General features: G+C 42.6%; 1 protein-coding gene across 1 annotated transcript; it reads right to left on the bottom strand.

Annotated features, from left to right (window-relative positions):
* Positions 1-11,775: 11,775 nt before the first annotated feature.
* Positions 11,776-14,856, bottom strand: LOC115675253 (uncharacterized). Its single transcript, XM_030597854.2, has 2 exons — positions 13,554-14,856; positions 11,776-12,833 (listed from the first exon to the last, which is right to left on the bottom strand). Exons 1-2 carry the CDS (start codon positions 14,854-14,856, stop codon positions 11,776-11,778), a joined length of 2,361 nt encoding a protein of 786 aa, XP_030453714.2.
* Positions 14,857-16,524: the final 1,668 nt, after the last annotated feature.

The raw sequence follows: 16,524 nt of genomic DNA, 5'->3' as shown, positions 1-16,524 counted from the left end.
AAGTCCTACTGGCGAGGAGCCCCTAGGCAAATTCAAGTCTTATAGGTGAGGAGTCCCTAGGCAAATTTAAGTCCTACTGGTGAGGAGCCCCTAGGCAAATTCAAGTCCTATTGGTGAGAAATTACTAGGCAAATTTAAGTCCTACAGGCGAGGAGCCCCTAGGTAAATTCAAGTCTTACTGATGAGGAACCACTAGGCAAATTTAAGTTTTACAGGGGAGGAGCCCCTAGGCAAATTCAAGTCTTACTGGTGAGGAACCACTAGGCAAATTTAAGTCCTACAGGCGAGGAGCCCCTAGGCAAATTCAAGTCCTATAGGCGAAGAGCCCCTAGGCAAATTCAAAGTCCTACAGGCGAGGAGCCCCTAGGCAAATTTCCAAAGTCCTACTGGTGAGGAACCACTAGGCAATTTCCAAAGTCCTACAGGCGAGGAGCCCCTAGGCAATTTCTAAAGTCTTACTGACGAGGAGTCACTAGGCAAATTTTAAAGTCCTACTGGTGAGAAACCACTAGGCAAATTTCCAAATCCTTAAGCGAGGATCCTCAGGTGTTCATGGTTCGTGGGTTCGTCCTTAAACCACAAAATCTGAATAATCATCATAATCATCACCGCCATCAATTCATACTCTTGGATAAGCAATAAAGAGACGCTCACAAACAGGTAAGTTTCTCTCCCTCAATCATTAAAAACCTTTTAAAATATGTTCTAAAAAGAGAACTTTTAGATTATATCACGAATTTCAAAAGCAAGAACCCTAATTAGTTATTGTGAAATTCCAATCTTATCTTGTTCATTGAGTCGATTAAAAACTCAGGTATCACCTTGTCTTTGAGATCAATATCTAATGAGCTCAATCTCAAATAGGGGCAGCTGTTTGCACTTGATTTTTAGATCATTTTTTTTTCATATTTTCAAAAATCTCAAAATTAGGACTAGGAATCTTGGCCAAGCCTAGAAACCTACTTCTAAACCAAAAATAAATTTTTTAGCATTTTTCTGCATTTTCCTTTAATTTCTTTTAGTCAAAATAAGTGAGAAAATCAAGAAAAATAGTAAATGGAATCAGAAAATTCCATAAAAATAGTCATTAGTCTTATTGTAAATCCAATTTCATTAATACATCATTAATTTTGAAAAATCTCAATCGGATATGTGTTTTTCCCAAAATTGGGCAAAATCAAACCCGAATGAACCAAAAATGCAATTAAATCTTTTCTAGTCATTTTTAAGTCATAGTGTCTTCATAACAAATGATTTTGGGACCTTGAATTACATAATGGTCAGTCCAATTGCACAATTTGTCATAGAAATCAGAAATCCCCAAAATTTAATTGAAAATTAGGAATTTTGAGCCCAAATTGGGAATCGTGCCCAATTCGAAATTGTCGAACCATGAGACCATCGTTTCTAGGGTTAATCAGATGTGGGTAATTCAATTTTGGCACCAATTTTGCCTAATCAGGTCATTAGGACATCAAATTGAACAAAACCCTATTATCCCGATTACAAAAATTTAAAAATTTAGGACATAATTTTGACAAAAATTGGGGAAAATCATATATTTGGGTTCAGAATGTTATGAGGAATTCAATTTTGGGATTTAATTCCGAAAATTTGATCAAAATCGAGGTTAATTTGAACTTTTGGTCAAAATCGAGCCTGCCGGGTTGACCGGGTCAACTCGACCCGACCCGAGGACCCGTCTTCTTCACCCGATTTGCCCAGAACTCAATAAAACCCAGAAAAGTTCTTCTTCGGCCTACTACTTTGCCGATCTTTTCTAGCCAATTTAGCACATGTAAAATGACACTGACAGCTGGGGAATCTCCAGCTGGCGTGACTGATCGGTTGTGATCGATCTAGAAGTCGGTGAAACGAACTTTGGGCGGGAAAACTAATCAACAAAAAACAAGAAAAAACTGAAGGGGAAGAAGAGAAGGTGTTCGATGAAATTACCGAGAGAGAGGAGAGAGAGAAAGGAGCGAAACCAAAGAGAAAAATCTAGAGAGAGAAGAAGGTAGAGGTCCCCTTTTGAGTGTTCAGCGTCGCCCTACACGGCAGAGCGTCGGCAAATCAGAGTTTGGCCATGACCTCCCTCCCTGAGTTCGGTAAGGTCGATCGTGCATGAAAGCCTGAAAGTGAAGCTTGGTTGGTGTGTCCAGAGGTTCCCAGGTGAAACCAAATCCGTCGACTTGAAGTTCAAGTGTCAGGGAACGATTCCACGGTCATCAATTGTCTCAAAAACTTCATCCGATCATCCGTAGAAACAGGTAAAGTATGATCTTCATCATAGTTTTCCAGAACTCAAGAAAACGAGATTGAACTTAATATTGTTAAATCTGTGATTTCTTTATTGATCTTGAGTGCATTGATGCCAAAAATGAGTTTTTGAACATGTTTCTCTTTGTTTGATTGCAAAATATGGATTGAATGTGCATAAAAATGTATCGGCCGGCATTGTTGGACTTCGCCGGAGCTCGGGAATTTCGTCGGAGTGCTCTCCGTGGCCTTAGGCCATTCAAGTCAGTCCGCTCTTACCTTGTTTGATGTTCTGAAAGTCATCTTGATCGATGTAGACGGCTAGGGCGAATAAAATAGCGATTTAGAGTTTCTGATAATGCTAGGTTAGGATAATAGCATATTAGCATTTTCCGACCGGCTTTTCATCGGCCAGTGAAGGTCCGGCGACAAATCAATGGGCAGATAATGAAAGGCGGTAATCTAAACTTGATGTGGAACCTAAAATCCAACCTTAAACGTCAACGGAAGGTCGTCGGAAAAAGGATTGAAGTCACGGCCTTGAGAACTGTAAGTCTAGAATTGTGCACCTTAGGTGCTCGATGTAATGCCTCAATGAAAATCGTCACAAACGGCACCGTTTTGGCACTATTTCTTGCCGGAGTTGACGACCGGCGACCGACACCGGCGAGGCCTGGTTCGGCCAAGCTGAACCTGGTTGAACCGGGCCGGTCCGATTCACTAATTCGGCGGGAAAAATGAAAAATTAATAAATTAATAAAAATTAATAAAAATTAAAAAATTCAAATTAAAAAAATTCAAAAATAAGCAAAAAATTTAGAAAAATTTCGGACAACATAAAAAATTTCAGAAAAATAGGGAATTCACACAGAAAAAAATCAAAAATCAAAAATCAAAAAATTCATAAAAATTCAGAAAATTCAGAAAATACAAATAAAAAATGTGAAAAATTCATAAAAAAATTTAAAAAATTCGAAAATTCATAAAAAATTTTTAGAAAATCATAAAAAATCAGTTCTTGGTTAATGAAATTCTCAGAAATTCAATTTCCAAAAAATAAAATATAAAAAATTTCAAAAATTCACAGAATGGTTCAAAAACACTGTGGCCAACCTTAGAAAGTGAAATTTGAATTTTTGGAAGTGCCCAAGTGGCATTTTTAGAAAATCTCAAATTCAGGGGTTATAACCCTTAAAAAACCCTAAAACCCTAAAAAGACACAAATCATGAAATGAACAAGCCTCTAGGGCTTCATTAGGGTTTGAATGTTTTGATTGATTTTTATTTTGAGAGACCATTTAGGATTGATTGACATTGATTGCGCATTTAATTCTTGATTGATTTTCCCACGATTAGAATGAATAGAATTAGTGGGTAAGTCTCGGAAACTTGCATGACACGTTAGACATCGTATCGTTCTTAGGTACCGAAAGGGCGTTAGGGATCTCGATTTGGGATCATTAATGTAACCAAGTCCCCGTACTCAGAATCTCTGGTTCGTAGAATCGTGGTATTTCTCCCATACCCCGATTAGGTTTCTAGTCTACCTACCAATAATGACTAGTGGCGACTCCAAAATCAAAAACTTAGACCAAATAGGAAATTACCATCCGCTATCACGTGAGGTAAGGTCTGAGAGAGACCCTTACACGGAAATATCTCCTTAGCGCGCAAATCCCGAAAGTCCAAAAAAAGCGCGGTGCGACAACAAGATGGGAAAAACTTCTTTGCTCTTACTTCCATTAATCTTTTTGTGGTAACTTCAGGTGAGTCTTTATGGAAGCTTGAAACATCCTGAGATGAGGAAGAGCATTTGTTTCTCTACCCCAAATGCTCATACCTTTTGCTTAGCCAACTTGAGCCTGAACATTCATTTCGAAAGCCCGAGTAGCGGTTATCTCCCCACATTGGGGCAAGGCGCATAATTTACCAAGGCAATTGGTGCTTATGTGACAATATATAAAAAACCTCGAAGGTCCTCGGAGTTTAAAAAGTTCAAATTGGCAAAAGTCAAATGAAAGCTAGGGGGCATGAAAAAGCGGTGTGCTTGGTAAAAGCAAGGCCAATGCCCATATATAAAAAAAAGAAAAAAAAGAGGAAGGTTGTATCAAGAGAAAATCTCTCATGTAAAAAAAATGTCAAAGGAAAAATGCTGGCAAGAAAAGAAAAATCATTGCAAATGTAAAAGCCATTAGAAAAAAAGCAAAACTCTTATGTTGAAATGATTAGTTAATAGACTTTCGAGACAAGTTGGATTTCAAAAATCAATTGCCTTTGAAAAAGATCGAATGATATGGTAATGATGCCATGATAATCACCAACTTTTAAATCTCTTTTGAAAAACTTGAAGCCTTTTGAGCCTTTCATTCAAACCAGCGTTACAACATGTTCCAAAGTCTCTTCTGATTGGGATAGTTCAAGCAGAAATTTGGACTTCCAAAGAAGCTACTGCTTGAAGAAATGGGGGTAAGGTTATCTTATCTCATCTTAGGGTTTCTTGACTTGTAAACCTGGCGGAGATGCTGATTGATAATTATTTCATTTCTTGGCTGATAATGTTTATCCATTATTTAAACCATGACCAAACCTACATTACAGTCCTTTAAAAGACCTCTTGAATTGGTCAATGCATACTTATTGCGAAGAATTCTCGAAGCCTTCGACAGTGGTAGTGTGAGATATATAGAGAGATCATATGTACTTCCCACATTATATAGAGAGATCATGTGTACTTCCCACATTAATGGGTGGGATCAAACTGCCATATCAAGAGCTTGTGAGAAGCCCTTTCCGACTAAGGAGCTCTTGTTTGGCATATTTAAAGAGTCATTTTCATGAGCCAAGATCATTTTGACAAAAGATTTGTCTCCCAAAGGAATTTGAGAATTGATGATATTTTCCAAATCCGATGGCAATTATGTGATGTTCAATGATGCCAAATGTTTTCCAAACAATTGAAGTTAGTTTGATTTGCTCATACAATCAACATTTTCTCAGCGATGATATTCTCTATGATTCTGCTTGATATGCCTTCACTACCAAAGCACTTGTTATAACATGTTCCGTTAGATGTGCAGGTACCTCTTCGAAATTTCCTTAATATTTGGCTGATATGGTGAGCATTAGCAGCCCGAAACTATTCTTGCATGACAGGTCTCCTCACGTGAAACCTCGATTTCAAAAGGTTCATGGGTTTATTTTTATAACATCAAGTCCTGAGTGAAAAACTTTAGGCCCATCAAGCCCTGTGCCAAAAACCTTAGGCGTTCCTTCAAGGTTTTATTCTTATTGCCGTTCATAGGGTTTTAGTCCATAGATGGGATCTTTGTTGTTCTTAGGGTTTTAACCCTTATACATAATTTTAGGGTTTTATCCTCTTTGCCGTTCATAGGGTTTTAGTCCTGATGCGGAATTTTCGACATTCATAGAGTTTTAGCCCCTAAATGTACTTTCAAGGTTTTATCCCCTTTGCCGTTTATATGGTTTTAGTCTCAATACGGAATTTTCGACGTTCATAGGGTTTTAGCCCCTAGACATACTTTCAGGGTTTTGTCTCCTTGCCGTTCCTATGGTTTTAATCCCGATGCGAAATCTTTGACGTTCATAGGGTTTTAACCCCTCGGCGCACTTTCAAGGTTTTGTTCCCTCCACCTTAGCCGCTCGTAGGGTTTTAATCCCCAAGCAGGGCCTTTGACGTTCGTTGGTTTGTAGCCCCTAAGCGTCCTTTTAATTTTTTCCCTAAAAAAAAAATCGAATCACTTATCTTGTCGTAGACATTGCGCCATCCCATACCCTCCGTCAGCAAAATTTAGGTGTCTTTTGTTTTTGAATGGAACTTCTTCGAACTCTCCTTCAAAAAGTTGTTAATACCTAAATTTTGACTATCCATTTAGGATTTAATTGCATATAAAATTAAGAGTTAAAAATTACCACCAAAACAAAAATATTTTCATTAAATTACATGACATATAGACGTTAGATACATTTGCATTAGTGGGATTTATTAAACATATTTTTCTCGTTTAAAATATATATAATAAAAAATTCAAAAATAAAAAAAAAATCCGAGCCGATTCGACCCAGTTCAACCGAACCAGATCAGCTTAGCCCGGTCTTTCACCCTTTTTCCCTTTCTCGCGCGGGCCGGTCCAACTCTTCTCCCCTTTGGTCCGGCCCGGCCCACCTCCTATTCCCTTCACCTTTTCTCTCTACAAAGAGGCAGAGGAGGAGGCACACTGGTATAGAGTAGAACGGGAGCGCGCTGCAGAGGAAGAGGTCGTGCAACATGTGACATCCCGAATTTCGGCCCATTTTTGAGATTTATAAAACGCGTAATTTGTCAGTGTGCTTATAGTAAAATCTCGCCCGGGAACTGATCACTCCCGGTTATCATTTTAAATTAGAGATTTCACTAGAATCGCACTCGATCAAATTTGACCGTTATTTAGACCCCGAACTTGGCCGTCGATTTTTGGGACGAAATAAATTGGACGGTGTCGATATGGTCAGGGCCAACGTTGAGATTGTCAGGAATAATGGAAAAAGGAGAGTTTTTGACCGGGTGCAAATTTGGACTAGTAGACCTCCCTCGCAATAGTTTGATTTAATTAATTTGGCCTTTGTCCCTTTTTTATATTCGAGGTTTATTTTAGACCGGCAGATCGTTTTCGATTTTGAGATTGGGCCTTCGGATCGCGATTAATATTTGAATGAAAATTATTTTTTTCTTTTGTTCTCTCTCGCGCCGAAGACACCCCCCCTTGGCCGCGCGTTTGTCCTACTCTCTCTCTCTTTTTCTTTTTTCTTTCTTTCTCTCTTCTCTCTCTCCTCTGCCCGCACGCACCCCTCTCTCCCCATCATCACGTCCGTCCTTTCCTCCTTCTCTCCCTCTCTCTCTTCTCTCCTCTCTGACCGCACGTAACCCCCCATGCAGAAGTCCACTCACGCCCATTTCCCCCTCCTCTGACACCTTCTCTCCTCTCTCTCTCTTCTTCTTCCTTCTTCTTCTCTTTCTTCTTCCTTTCTTTTTTCTGCTTCGGTCTTCTTCCTCCCCGACGAGCCGCGTCTGGATTCCACTCCGCCCGACGCCGTCCCGCTCGTCGCCAGCTACCGTTCGTCACCACCGCGCGCCGCCCGACCGTTGCCGCCACCCTGTCGCCGCCACCACAGAAGCCCTCACTCTCTCTCCTCCTCCCGGCCGACTGGGTCTGCTTCACCTTTGCCCAGCTCGCCGACCGCCTGGGCTCGCCGGACCGCTACGTGCCGCGCCGTCGCCGGCCAGCTCGACCGCCGCGCCGCGCCGTCCGCCAGCCGCCGCCCCGACGTCGCCTTCTCCTCCCTTACGCGCACGCAGCAGCGAGCTCGCCGCTGCTGCCCTTCACGCCGGTCGCCGCTGTCCGCCAGCTTGCCGGCCGGCCCCGCGTCGCCGCCGTCGCCGCCTCCGGTGCCGCCAGTTGCCACCGTGTTCCACCCCAAGCAGCCGGCAAGCCCTCTCTCCTCCCTCTCTCTCTCTCTCTCTCTCTCTCTCTCTCTCTCTCTCTCTCTCTCTCTCTCTCTCTCGGTTTGGCCGTGAGAGGCCTTGACCCGGAGGAGCTCCGCCGCCGCCGTCACTGTTCCGGCGCGGATCCATTGCCTCGCCTAGCCGACCAGCCGTTCCATTTCTCTCTCTCTCTCTCTCTGACCGTGCCTCTCTCTCCCTCTCTAGGTCGTGGATTAGCTTAGACCGTCGCCGCCGCTCGCGCCGTTCGCCGGAGCCGCCACCGCCGTTACTGTTCCGGCGAGGGACTGCCGCTGTCCAGCCCCTTTTCGTCGTGTGTTCGGCCCGTTTCAAGTTTAGGACATCTGGTGAGTTTGACCCTAAGCCCTAATTAGGACAATTTGCATTTCTAGACAGGTTTTAGGGGTTCATTAGGGGCTAAATGGTGGAGGGTGATATGGGCTGGTTCTGTGGTGTTTTTGGTGACTAAGGATGATTATTTAGTCGAGGTTTAGCGGCCCGTATAGTGCTGTGATGTAGCGAAGCATGGGTGCCGAGATTTAGACAAAATGGCAAACTTAGTGGATGAAATTGATAGACCGGGTGATGGCTGTTTTGGTGGCTGTTTTGGTGGCTGTTCTACGGGCTTAGTGCGATAAATAAATGGAGGTTTAGTAGCCTGAGAAGCGCCGAGTATTGGCCGGACAGATTTGGATCGGATTAGCCCAAGTTTGGGAAGTTTCGGGTTTAAAATGTGGATTCTAGTGCGCACCTTATTTGGCATTATGGTGGCTGATTAAAATGGTGTCTTGGGGAGTCTAGTGGAACATTTTGAGGTCATTAAATGGCCCGGCGCAATTGATTTAGTGGCTGTCCACTTTGGAAATTAGTCGGACAAGGCGCGATTGAATTGAGGTTTGGAGTGTAAGTGTCGGAAATGATGGATTGACCGAACTAGTGGTTGAATTGTCCCTAAATGCGAGTGATTTTGTAGTGCCATGACATGTGCCTAATGCTATCAGGAAGGGAGTAATGTGATGGGCCTCAATTTCTGTGGATTCATGCTGAACTGATTGTGTGATTTATACGCGTGAATTGTGCACCGTGCATGAGTGCTTGAATTGAATTTCATGATCGTGCTAATATGTGGGTTGGGCATATTGAAATGTTGATTGGACATGGTGCACTGTGAACTAATTAATTGGCGTTGTGCTATTGAATGTCCATTGTGAAATCGTGAATGCCCGAGTGTGAAGTTTATGGCCATGAGTTTGCATCACGAGCATTGGCACGGCATGTGCATTTACAAGTGTGCTCGAGTGACATGTGCATTGTGATCACCTAAAATGCCCTGATGCGTTTAACGCGGGGTTCAGATGAAAATTGGTGCTTGTGAATGTGTGATCACAATAAACCTTGATGCATTTTACGCGGGGTAGTGAACCCGTCCTGAGGCGTGTTACGCGGGACGATGCCCGGTTTACCGGAAGATGACCAACCTGAGGCGTTTTACGCGAGTAATGTGTCATGAGCCTGATGCATCTTACGCGGGCCAAAGATCGATCTCGAAGTGATAGACCTGATGCGTTTTACGCGGGTCGGACCTGATGCGTTTAACGCGGGTCGGAGGAGAAATTGATAAATGGCAGAGTGCTAGCATGCAAGTGTGCGTTAATGCATTGTTGAGACATGAACATGAGTGCGAGCACGAGCATATGCATTACATGAGCCGAGACAGAGTGATATGTGTAGATGTGCCGCAATCTAATTCTATGATACTGTTGTGATTATATTTATAGAATGCCTAACCTGCAGGGTCGAGTACGAATTAGATTTAGGCCCGCGGGCCTGAGTTGGTTTATGATTTGATTTGTGTGTTATTTAGTACTCGTCAGGAGGTGCACTTTAGCCTAATTTAGGTTTAGGGAATTACTCGCTGAGATTTATTCTCACCGTTGTTGAAACCCAATTTTTTCAGACCCCCAGCCTTGAGGATGGCAGGCGTATTGAAACGTTTTGGGAGGAGCCCCAGCTAGATATAGTGTTTGATCGCCGAGCCACGTACCCGCTTTTGATTTTTGAGTGTGGGCTGTATATGAATATTGTATATGTTTCCCGATGTCAAAACAAGTGTATAATTATCCGTGCTGGTTGTTGTATGGCTATCCTTGGTTAGGTGTATTTTAATGTACGGGTGGTTTTAATTACTTCCGCATCTGCTTTAAATCTTTGTGTTGGGTGTTGGGTCGGCGACGCGTCCTGGGACGTCGCACTCGAATCGACCTTTGCGAGGGATGTGGCGCGCCGAGGAGTGCGGGGCTTGACACAACAATAGGGAGGCGTTGTCGTGCGTCGAGGGGCAAAAGGTCAGAGTCGCAGCTGGTGGTCCCAATGAAGAGAGAACGTTCAAAGATAAAAGGACTGAGCTAGAGAAAAAGAGGGGGTTCTTTTTGGGGGGGTATTTTGGAAGAGAAGGGAGACCGAGAGAGTTTCAGAAGATAGAAAGGAGAGGGGTCTAAGAGGAGAGCGCTTCGATTCCTAAACAATCTTTAAGCAGGAAAAATGAATGAACAAAAAGCGGAAAAAAACTGAACGAAGAAAGGAAGGTGTTCGGTGAAATGCTAGAGAGAGAAGAGAGAGAGAGAAATGAGCGAAATCAAAGAGAATGAACTAGAGAGAGAGGGTCGAGAGTCCCCTCACGAGTGTCCGGCGCCGCTGTAGACGGCGGAGCACCGGCGAATCGTGGATAGGCCGCGACTCTCCCCTGGTCGTTCCAGTCAAACAAATTGATCACGAAGCCCTGAAAACGAGCTTCGTCCGACATGCCGAGAGACGCTCCGGCGAATCCGAAGCTACTAGGTTGAAGATCAAGTGTTAGGGAACAATTCCACGGCCGTGGATCGTCTCAGAAACTCCATCTGATCATCGAATGAAGAAGGTAAACTTTGATCATTATCACTGTTTTCCAGAATTTCCAGAATGAGTTTTAGCTCAAACTTGTGTGTTTCTTCGTGATTTTGTTACGTTTTTTTTTTTGGTCAACCAAAGTTGATTATTATTTATATCATAAATGTGATAGAGTAGCTGAGCCCAAACGCGGGGCATCTTTACAAAGCAAGGCCCAGAGGGCCGGGGGTGGGGAAGACAGCCAGTTCAATGGAAGAAGTTGGTTTCGATGGTTTTTTTGCCCACCCTGCAACCGAATTTGAACTCCTTGGACAATACTCCAACCGCAACAAAGGGAGGTCCACAAGAAGGTCCCCGCATTCTTTAATGAGCACTCAAATCTCCCAATTGACTTGATCTGCACCCGACAATGTACGAACCGGTTCAAGTCTATCTGACTGAACTATAACTTCCTTCAAGTTTCGCTGTTTTACAAATCTCATTGCCTCCAGTATAGCTAGTGTTTCAACTTGAGCCACCGAGGATGCCTTGACAGATTTTGTGAGTCCATCGACGAGAACCCCGGTGTGATCCCGGCAAACTCACGCTATCGCACCGTCGGTTGATCCCTCCACAAGCGAGCCATCAACATTGATTTTCAGCCTCCCTCTCTCCGGTGCAATCCAGGTTAGTGAAGCTGCCCCTTGTCTTCCGTTCCCTATTTTTGCCATATGAATCCCCCATTTTTCATAATTTTCTTCCATCACTTGCGCAGCTTCTACAGTTTCCTCCGCATTTGGATTTTGGCCTCTAAAGATCGAGTTGTTCCGGGATTTCCAGATATGCCACAGAGTAGTCGCCACCATTTCCAGAGATGGTAATCCATTCTGTTTCTTTGTAAACTTCATGAACCATGCTTCAATTCGAGTTATCCCTTGTTTTGAAACAGATAATTTGAGTTTTGGGTTAGACCATACCTGTTGGATCCAGGGACAGAGCAACAAAGTGTGTTCTGTTGTTTCCACTTTGCTTCGACATAGAGTGCACAATGGATCAGGTACTATTTTCCTTTTCCACAAATTTTCCTTCGTTGGTAATGCGTTCTGACATGTACTCCACAGAAAAATTTTCACTTTTGTGCATACCTTTAGGTTTCATATAGAATTCCACAGTGCTCTGGGTGTTTGAGTAGAGGATGAGGGTTGTTCTGCCAATTTCTTACTTGATTCTTGCCTGATTATATTATACCCATTTTTTACTGTGTAGCATCCAGATTTTGTTCCCTTCCAGAATAATTCATCATTTGTTTCCTGTGGTTGAATTGGAATGGACAGAATTTCTTGCTTGGTTTGTTCATCGAAGAGTTCTTCAAGCTTTTGCTCATTCCATTGGCCCTCTGCAGCATCTATCAATTCTGCTACCTTCTTAGGTTCATTAACATTTGCTGGCCCTCCAATCACTCCCCTCTTCAACCATTTATCTTCCCTGATATTTACTCTCTGCCCGTTTCCAATAGACCACATTGTTGAATTTGCAATGGCATCCCTCCCTACCAACAGACTTTGCCATCCCCAAGATGGTCTTGTTCCTTTTTCAGCATGCCAGAATTCCTTTTGGCTAAAATAAATTCCCTTCGGTATTTTGCTCCATAAAGTAGCTGGGTTTGTGATTAACCTCCAAGCTTGTCTACCCAGCATAGCTTTGTTGAACGTGAGCAAGTCTCTAAAGCCCATGCCTCCCTCATCTTTCCTAGTCTTGAGAATTTCCCACTTTTTCCAGTGCATTCCAGCTCTTGAGGTGCTGTTTTTCCACCAAAAATTAGCTATTTTCTGCTCTATGGCTTTACAAACAGAGACAGGGATTTTAAATATGGACATGGCATATTGTGGCAATGCTTGGACCACAGTTTTCAGCAAAATTTCTTTCCCAGCCTTTGATATCAATTGTTCCTTCCAACCCTCCAGTTTAGAATTTACTCTCCCCAAAATCCAAGCAAACATATCTTTTTTAGAAGCACCCCAATCAGATGGAATTCCAAGATATTTCCCTGTATGGCTAATCTCTGGAATCCTCAATTCCCTTACCATGTTATCCCTCAATGACTGCGGGCATCCTTTACTGAAAAAAATCCCTGACTTGTTCAAGTTTATCGCTTGTCCAGAAGCATAACAATATTGATTTAGGACTGCTGAAATATTCTGGCATTCTAATACTATTCCATTCAAGAAAAGGATGGAATCATCCGCAAATAACAAGTGGGATAAGGTTGGACAATACCTGTTTAACTTAATCCCCTTGATGCTCTCATTTTCCACAGCTTCTTTCATTAGAAAAGATAAACAATTTGTGACCAGAATGAAGAGGTAGGGTGATAAGGGGTCTCCTTGCCGAATACCTCTAGTTGGCTTGAAAAAAGGGAGAGGTTCTCCATTAAGCCTCACACTAAAAGTTACAGTAGATACACATTGCATCACCCATCCAACCCATTTAGTGCAAAATCCCATTTTCAACAGGCTAGCTTCCAGGAAGTCCCATTCCACTCTGTCATATGCCTTTTGCATATCTAGTTTGAGGATAGCTTGGAATTTTCTCTTTCGATTGCGGATCCTCAATTGATGTAGGACCTCTTGTACAATCATTATATTGTCTTGTATTTGTCTTCCTTTAACAAAAGCACTCTGTTCCTCAGAAATCAGTTCAGGCAGCAAATTTTTTAACCTGTTAGCTAGAATTTTTTAGATAATCTTGTATGCAAAATTGCACAAGCTGATGGGTCGGAATTGCTCTAGTTTTTCTGGATTAGGCTTTTTTGGTACCAAGGAAATAGAAGTTATATTCAGTATTGGTTCCATGATTCCAGACATGAAAAAAATTTTAACTGCCAAGAATACATCCTGCTTAATAACATCCCAATGGCCTTGAAAGAACATACCATTTAATCCGTCTGGTCCAGGGGCTTTAGACGCTCCTAGCTGAAATACCGCTGTTTTAACCTCCGCCATTGTTACCTCTGTCACCAAAGTTTCATTTACTTCATCTGTTACCTGCTTGGAAATCTGGTTCAGTATGGGTAATATGTTTCTTTGACCCATAGTGGTATAAAGATCAGTAAAATATGTCATAGTCATCTGCTGAAGCTGATTTTTATCCCTTATCCACTCTCCTTCAGGGAATTGCAGCATGGATACTCTATTCCTGTTCCTCCTCTGAATAGTTGTCGCATGGAAATATTTTGTATTTTTGTCCCCCCATTTCAACCAATTGATCTGCGATCTCATCCCCCAATACATCTCTTTGCGTCGCCAAAGAGTTTCAATCTCCTGTTTTATGCTCATAATTTTGCTTTTTTCCTCAAGAACATGAATGTTATTTGTAATTTCCAGCAGCTCCTTCTTTAAGGATTCGATTTTGTGATGGCTATTCGAAAATTTCTTTTTACTCCATATGGTCAAAACCCTAGTTACCACCTGTAATTTCTCCTTTAAGCCTGCATTTTCCAGAAATGGGGACTGCCATGCCTCCTTTATAATCTTGCTGCACTCCGCTTCCTCATTCCAGTACGCTTCAAAGCGAAATTCTCTTCTTCTTTGTACAACTTCAATTGAGGAATCCAGTAAAAGAGGACTGTGATCAGAGCCAATAGCCACTAGTGCAAAGGCCTCAGCTGTTGGGAATAAAAGCCGCCAGTCTAAGTTGCAGAACACCCTGTCCAGTTTTTCCTTTACAAAATTTTCTCCTTCCCTATTGTTCGCCCAAGTGTATGCACATCCTTTACAATCCATCTCCATCAAAGCACAGTCATCTAAGCATTCTCGAAAGGCATTTAGGCGAGATTGGCTTATCGAGCGTTTTCCCACTTTTTCCCAGTCATATAGAACCTCATTAAAATCACCTAAACACAACCATGGTGAAGAATCTAATAAGCTTACCTGTCTCAACTTATCCCAAAATTTGACTTTCTCCTGGATCACATTTGGCGCATGGACAAAAGTAATTCTCATTGTCTTCCCGCTGTCTACATCCGTGCATATCAAATTGATGAGTTCCCGTGAGGCTTCCTCGATATTAATATCAACAGAGTTATTCCACAAAACAGCTAATCCCCCCGCTATCCCCAACGCGTTCACCACAAACTTGCTTTGAAAATTTAGTTGCTTTTGTACTCGATCTAGCACGCTTTCTTGATTTTTTGTCTTCATTAGAAATACCATATTGGGCCTATCTTGAACCACCATGGCTCGTAGTGCTTGAACTGTCAAAGAATTGCCCAACCCCTGACAGTTCCAACATAAAACTCTCATTTGTAACCCAGTGGCTTATTCGGGCTAGCCACCAGAGCCCATTCAGCAGATTCGCCAGAGAACCTGATTGGAGTATCCTGCAATTGGGACTCATCTAGAGCATTAAAATCCAAAGGTTTGGATTTATAAGGCTTATACCTCTTTAACTTCTTGTTTGCTGGTTCCTTAATGACTCTGTATTTTTGTGATAACCCCTCATCCAGTAGTCCCCTTACTTGGAGTTCCAAGCATTCCTTTTGCTGGATTTGGCCTCCTTTCTTACTCACACAATGTTCAGGGTTGTTCTGCGTCTCCCCTTGATAGAAGGCTGTGTCCATACCATTTTCAGCTCGGGACAAATCCTGATCAGAGGCCGGATCTTGTTCAGGGGCTTGACAAGTCCTCTTCTGCTGAACACAGACCAATTGAGAACTTTGCATAGGTGTTTCAGAGATAACTTCCTCTTCTGCAATATCATCAAACACATCATCAGCTTCATCATAGTAGAGTTTCCAATAAGGACTTAGTTCCCTTGCTTCAGCTTTAAGCCATGGTCCTAATCGATTGAATCTGTTATCGTCAGACTTGGCTTCATCACAGGGGATATCAGCACATTTTGTTGTAAAATGGCCAATCTTACCACAAGAGTAGCAAAATCTTGGTAGACGCTCGTATTTAAAATCAAGCCACACCTTCTCCCCTTCCAAATTTGTCATGGTGCCAGGGCATAAAGGGGTATCCAAATTCACACTAACCCGAGCTCTGCCCACTCTACGAAAAGCTGCTCTTTTTCTTTCAACTCGTACTTCTTGGACTCTGCCCAAGATTTGAGAGACATGGGAAACCATTTCCTCTGTACACCATTCCACCGGGAGGCCATGAACATGGACCCAGAATTCACATGAGGAAAACTTATAGCATTGTGGCGGTTTATTAGGTTCCCAGGGTTGTAGAACCAGTAGATAACTAGCAAAAGACCAAGGGCCATTCTCTAGAACTCTGTTTTTTTCGGACTCATTACGAAAAGTGAAAGATAAAATGCCTGCTTTTGGTTGATTAAAAATTACCGAATCGATCTTCCATGCTTTCACCATTGTATTGTAGAACGCCTGATAGTTGATGTTGACATCTGAGTGTAACTTCCCAAAAACAGTAAGGCTACTTTCTTCCAGTTTTTCCTTTGACACCACAGCATCTCTTTCGGGGGCCTCTACTTCGGACCACAGATTGCCTAATCTTCGACACAGCAGCCTAAGGCGAGCTTCTGAACTTCCATTTCTTGCCATCCATTCCAGCGCAAAGACTACATACGGAGTGGCACGGTTGCTTCAAGGATGAGAGGGAACTGAAATTAAAGAAAGGGCTAGGGTGTAGGTTGGGGTAAAAAAATAATGGTTCTGTGAGAGTCGCAAGGAAGGGGGAAGGAGATGGTTTTTCCCCAATATCATAGTGGTAGAAGATGAAAGGTGTAAAAGAGGTTAGGGTTTAAGATGGAGCTTTTATTTATAAAGTGAACTGGGATGGGGCATAGAGAACTCTAAGATTGTGCTATTCATGAAAAGAACTGCACAGATTTGTGGGGCAAAGGTTGGGAAACAGACGACATTTTTAGGGATTTGTTTT

Source organism: Syzygium oleosum, unplaced genomic scaffold (genome assembly GCF_021117445.2).
Source record: "Syzygium oleosum isolate NSW1041296 unplaced genomic scaffold, Sole_v2.1 Sole_v2.28, whole genome shotgun sequence".
NCBI lineage: Eukaryota > Viridiplantae > Streptophyta > Magnoliopsida > Myrtales > Myrtaceae > Syzygium > Syzygium oleosum.
This window is presented reverse-complemented; position numbering and strand designations above follow the sequence as displayed.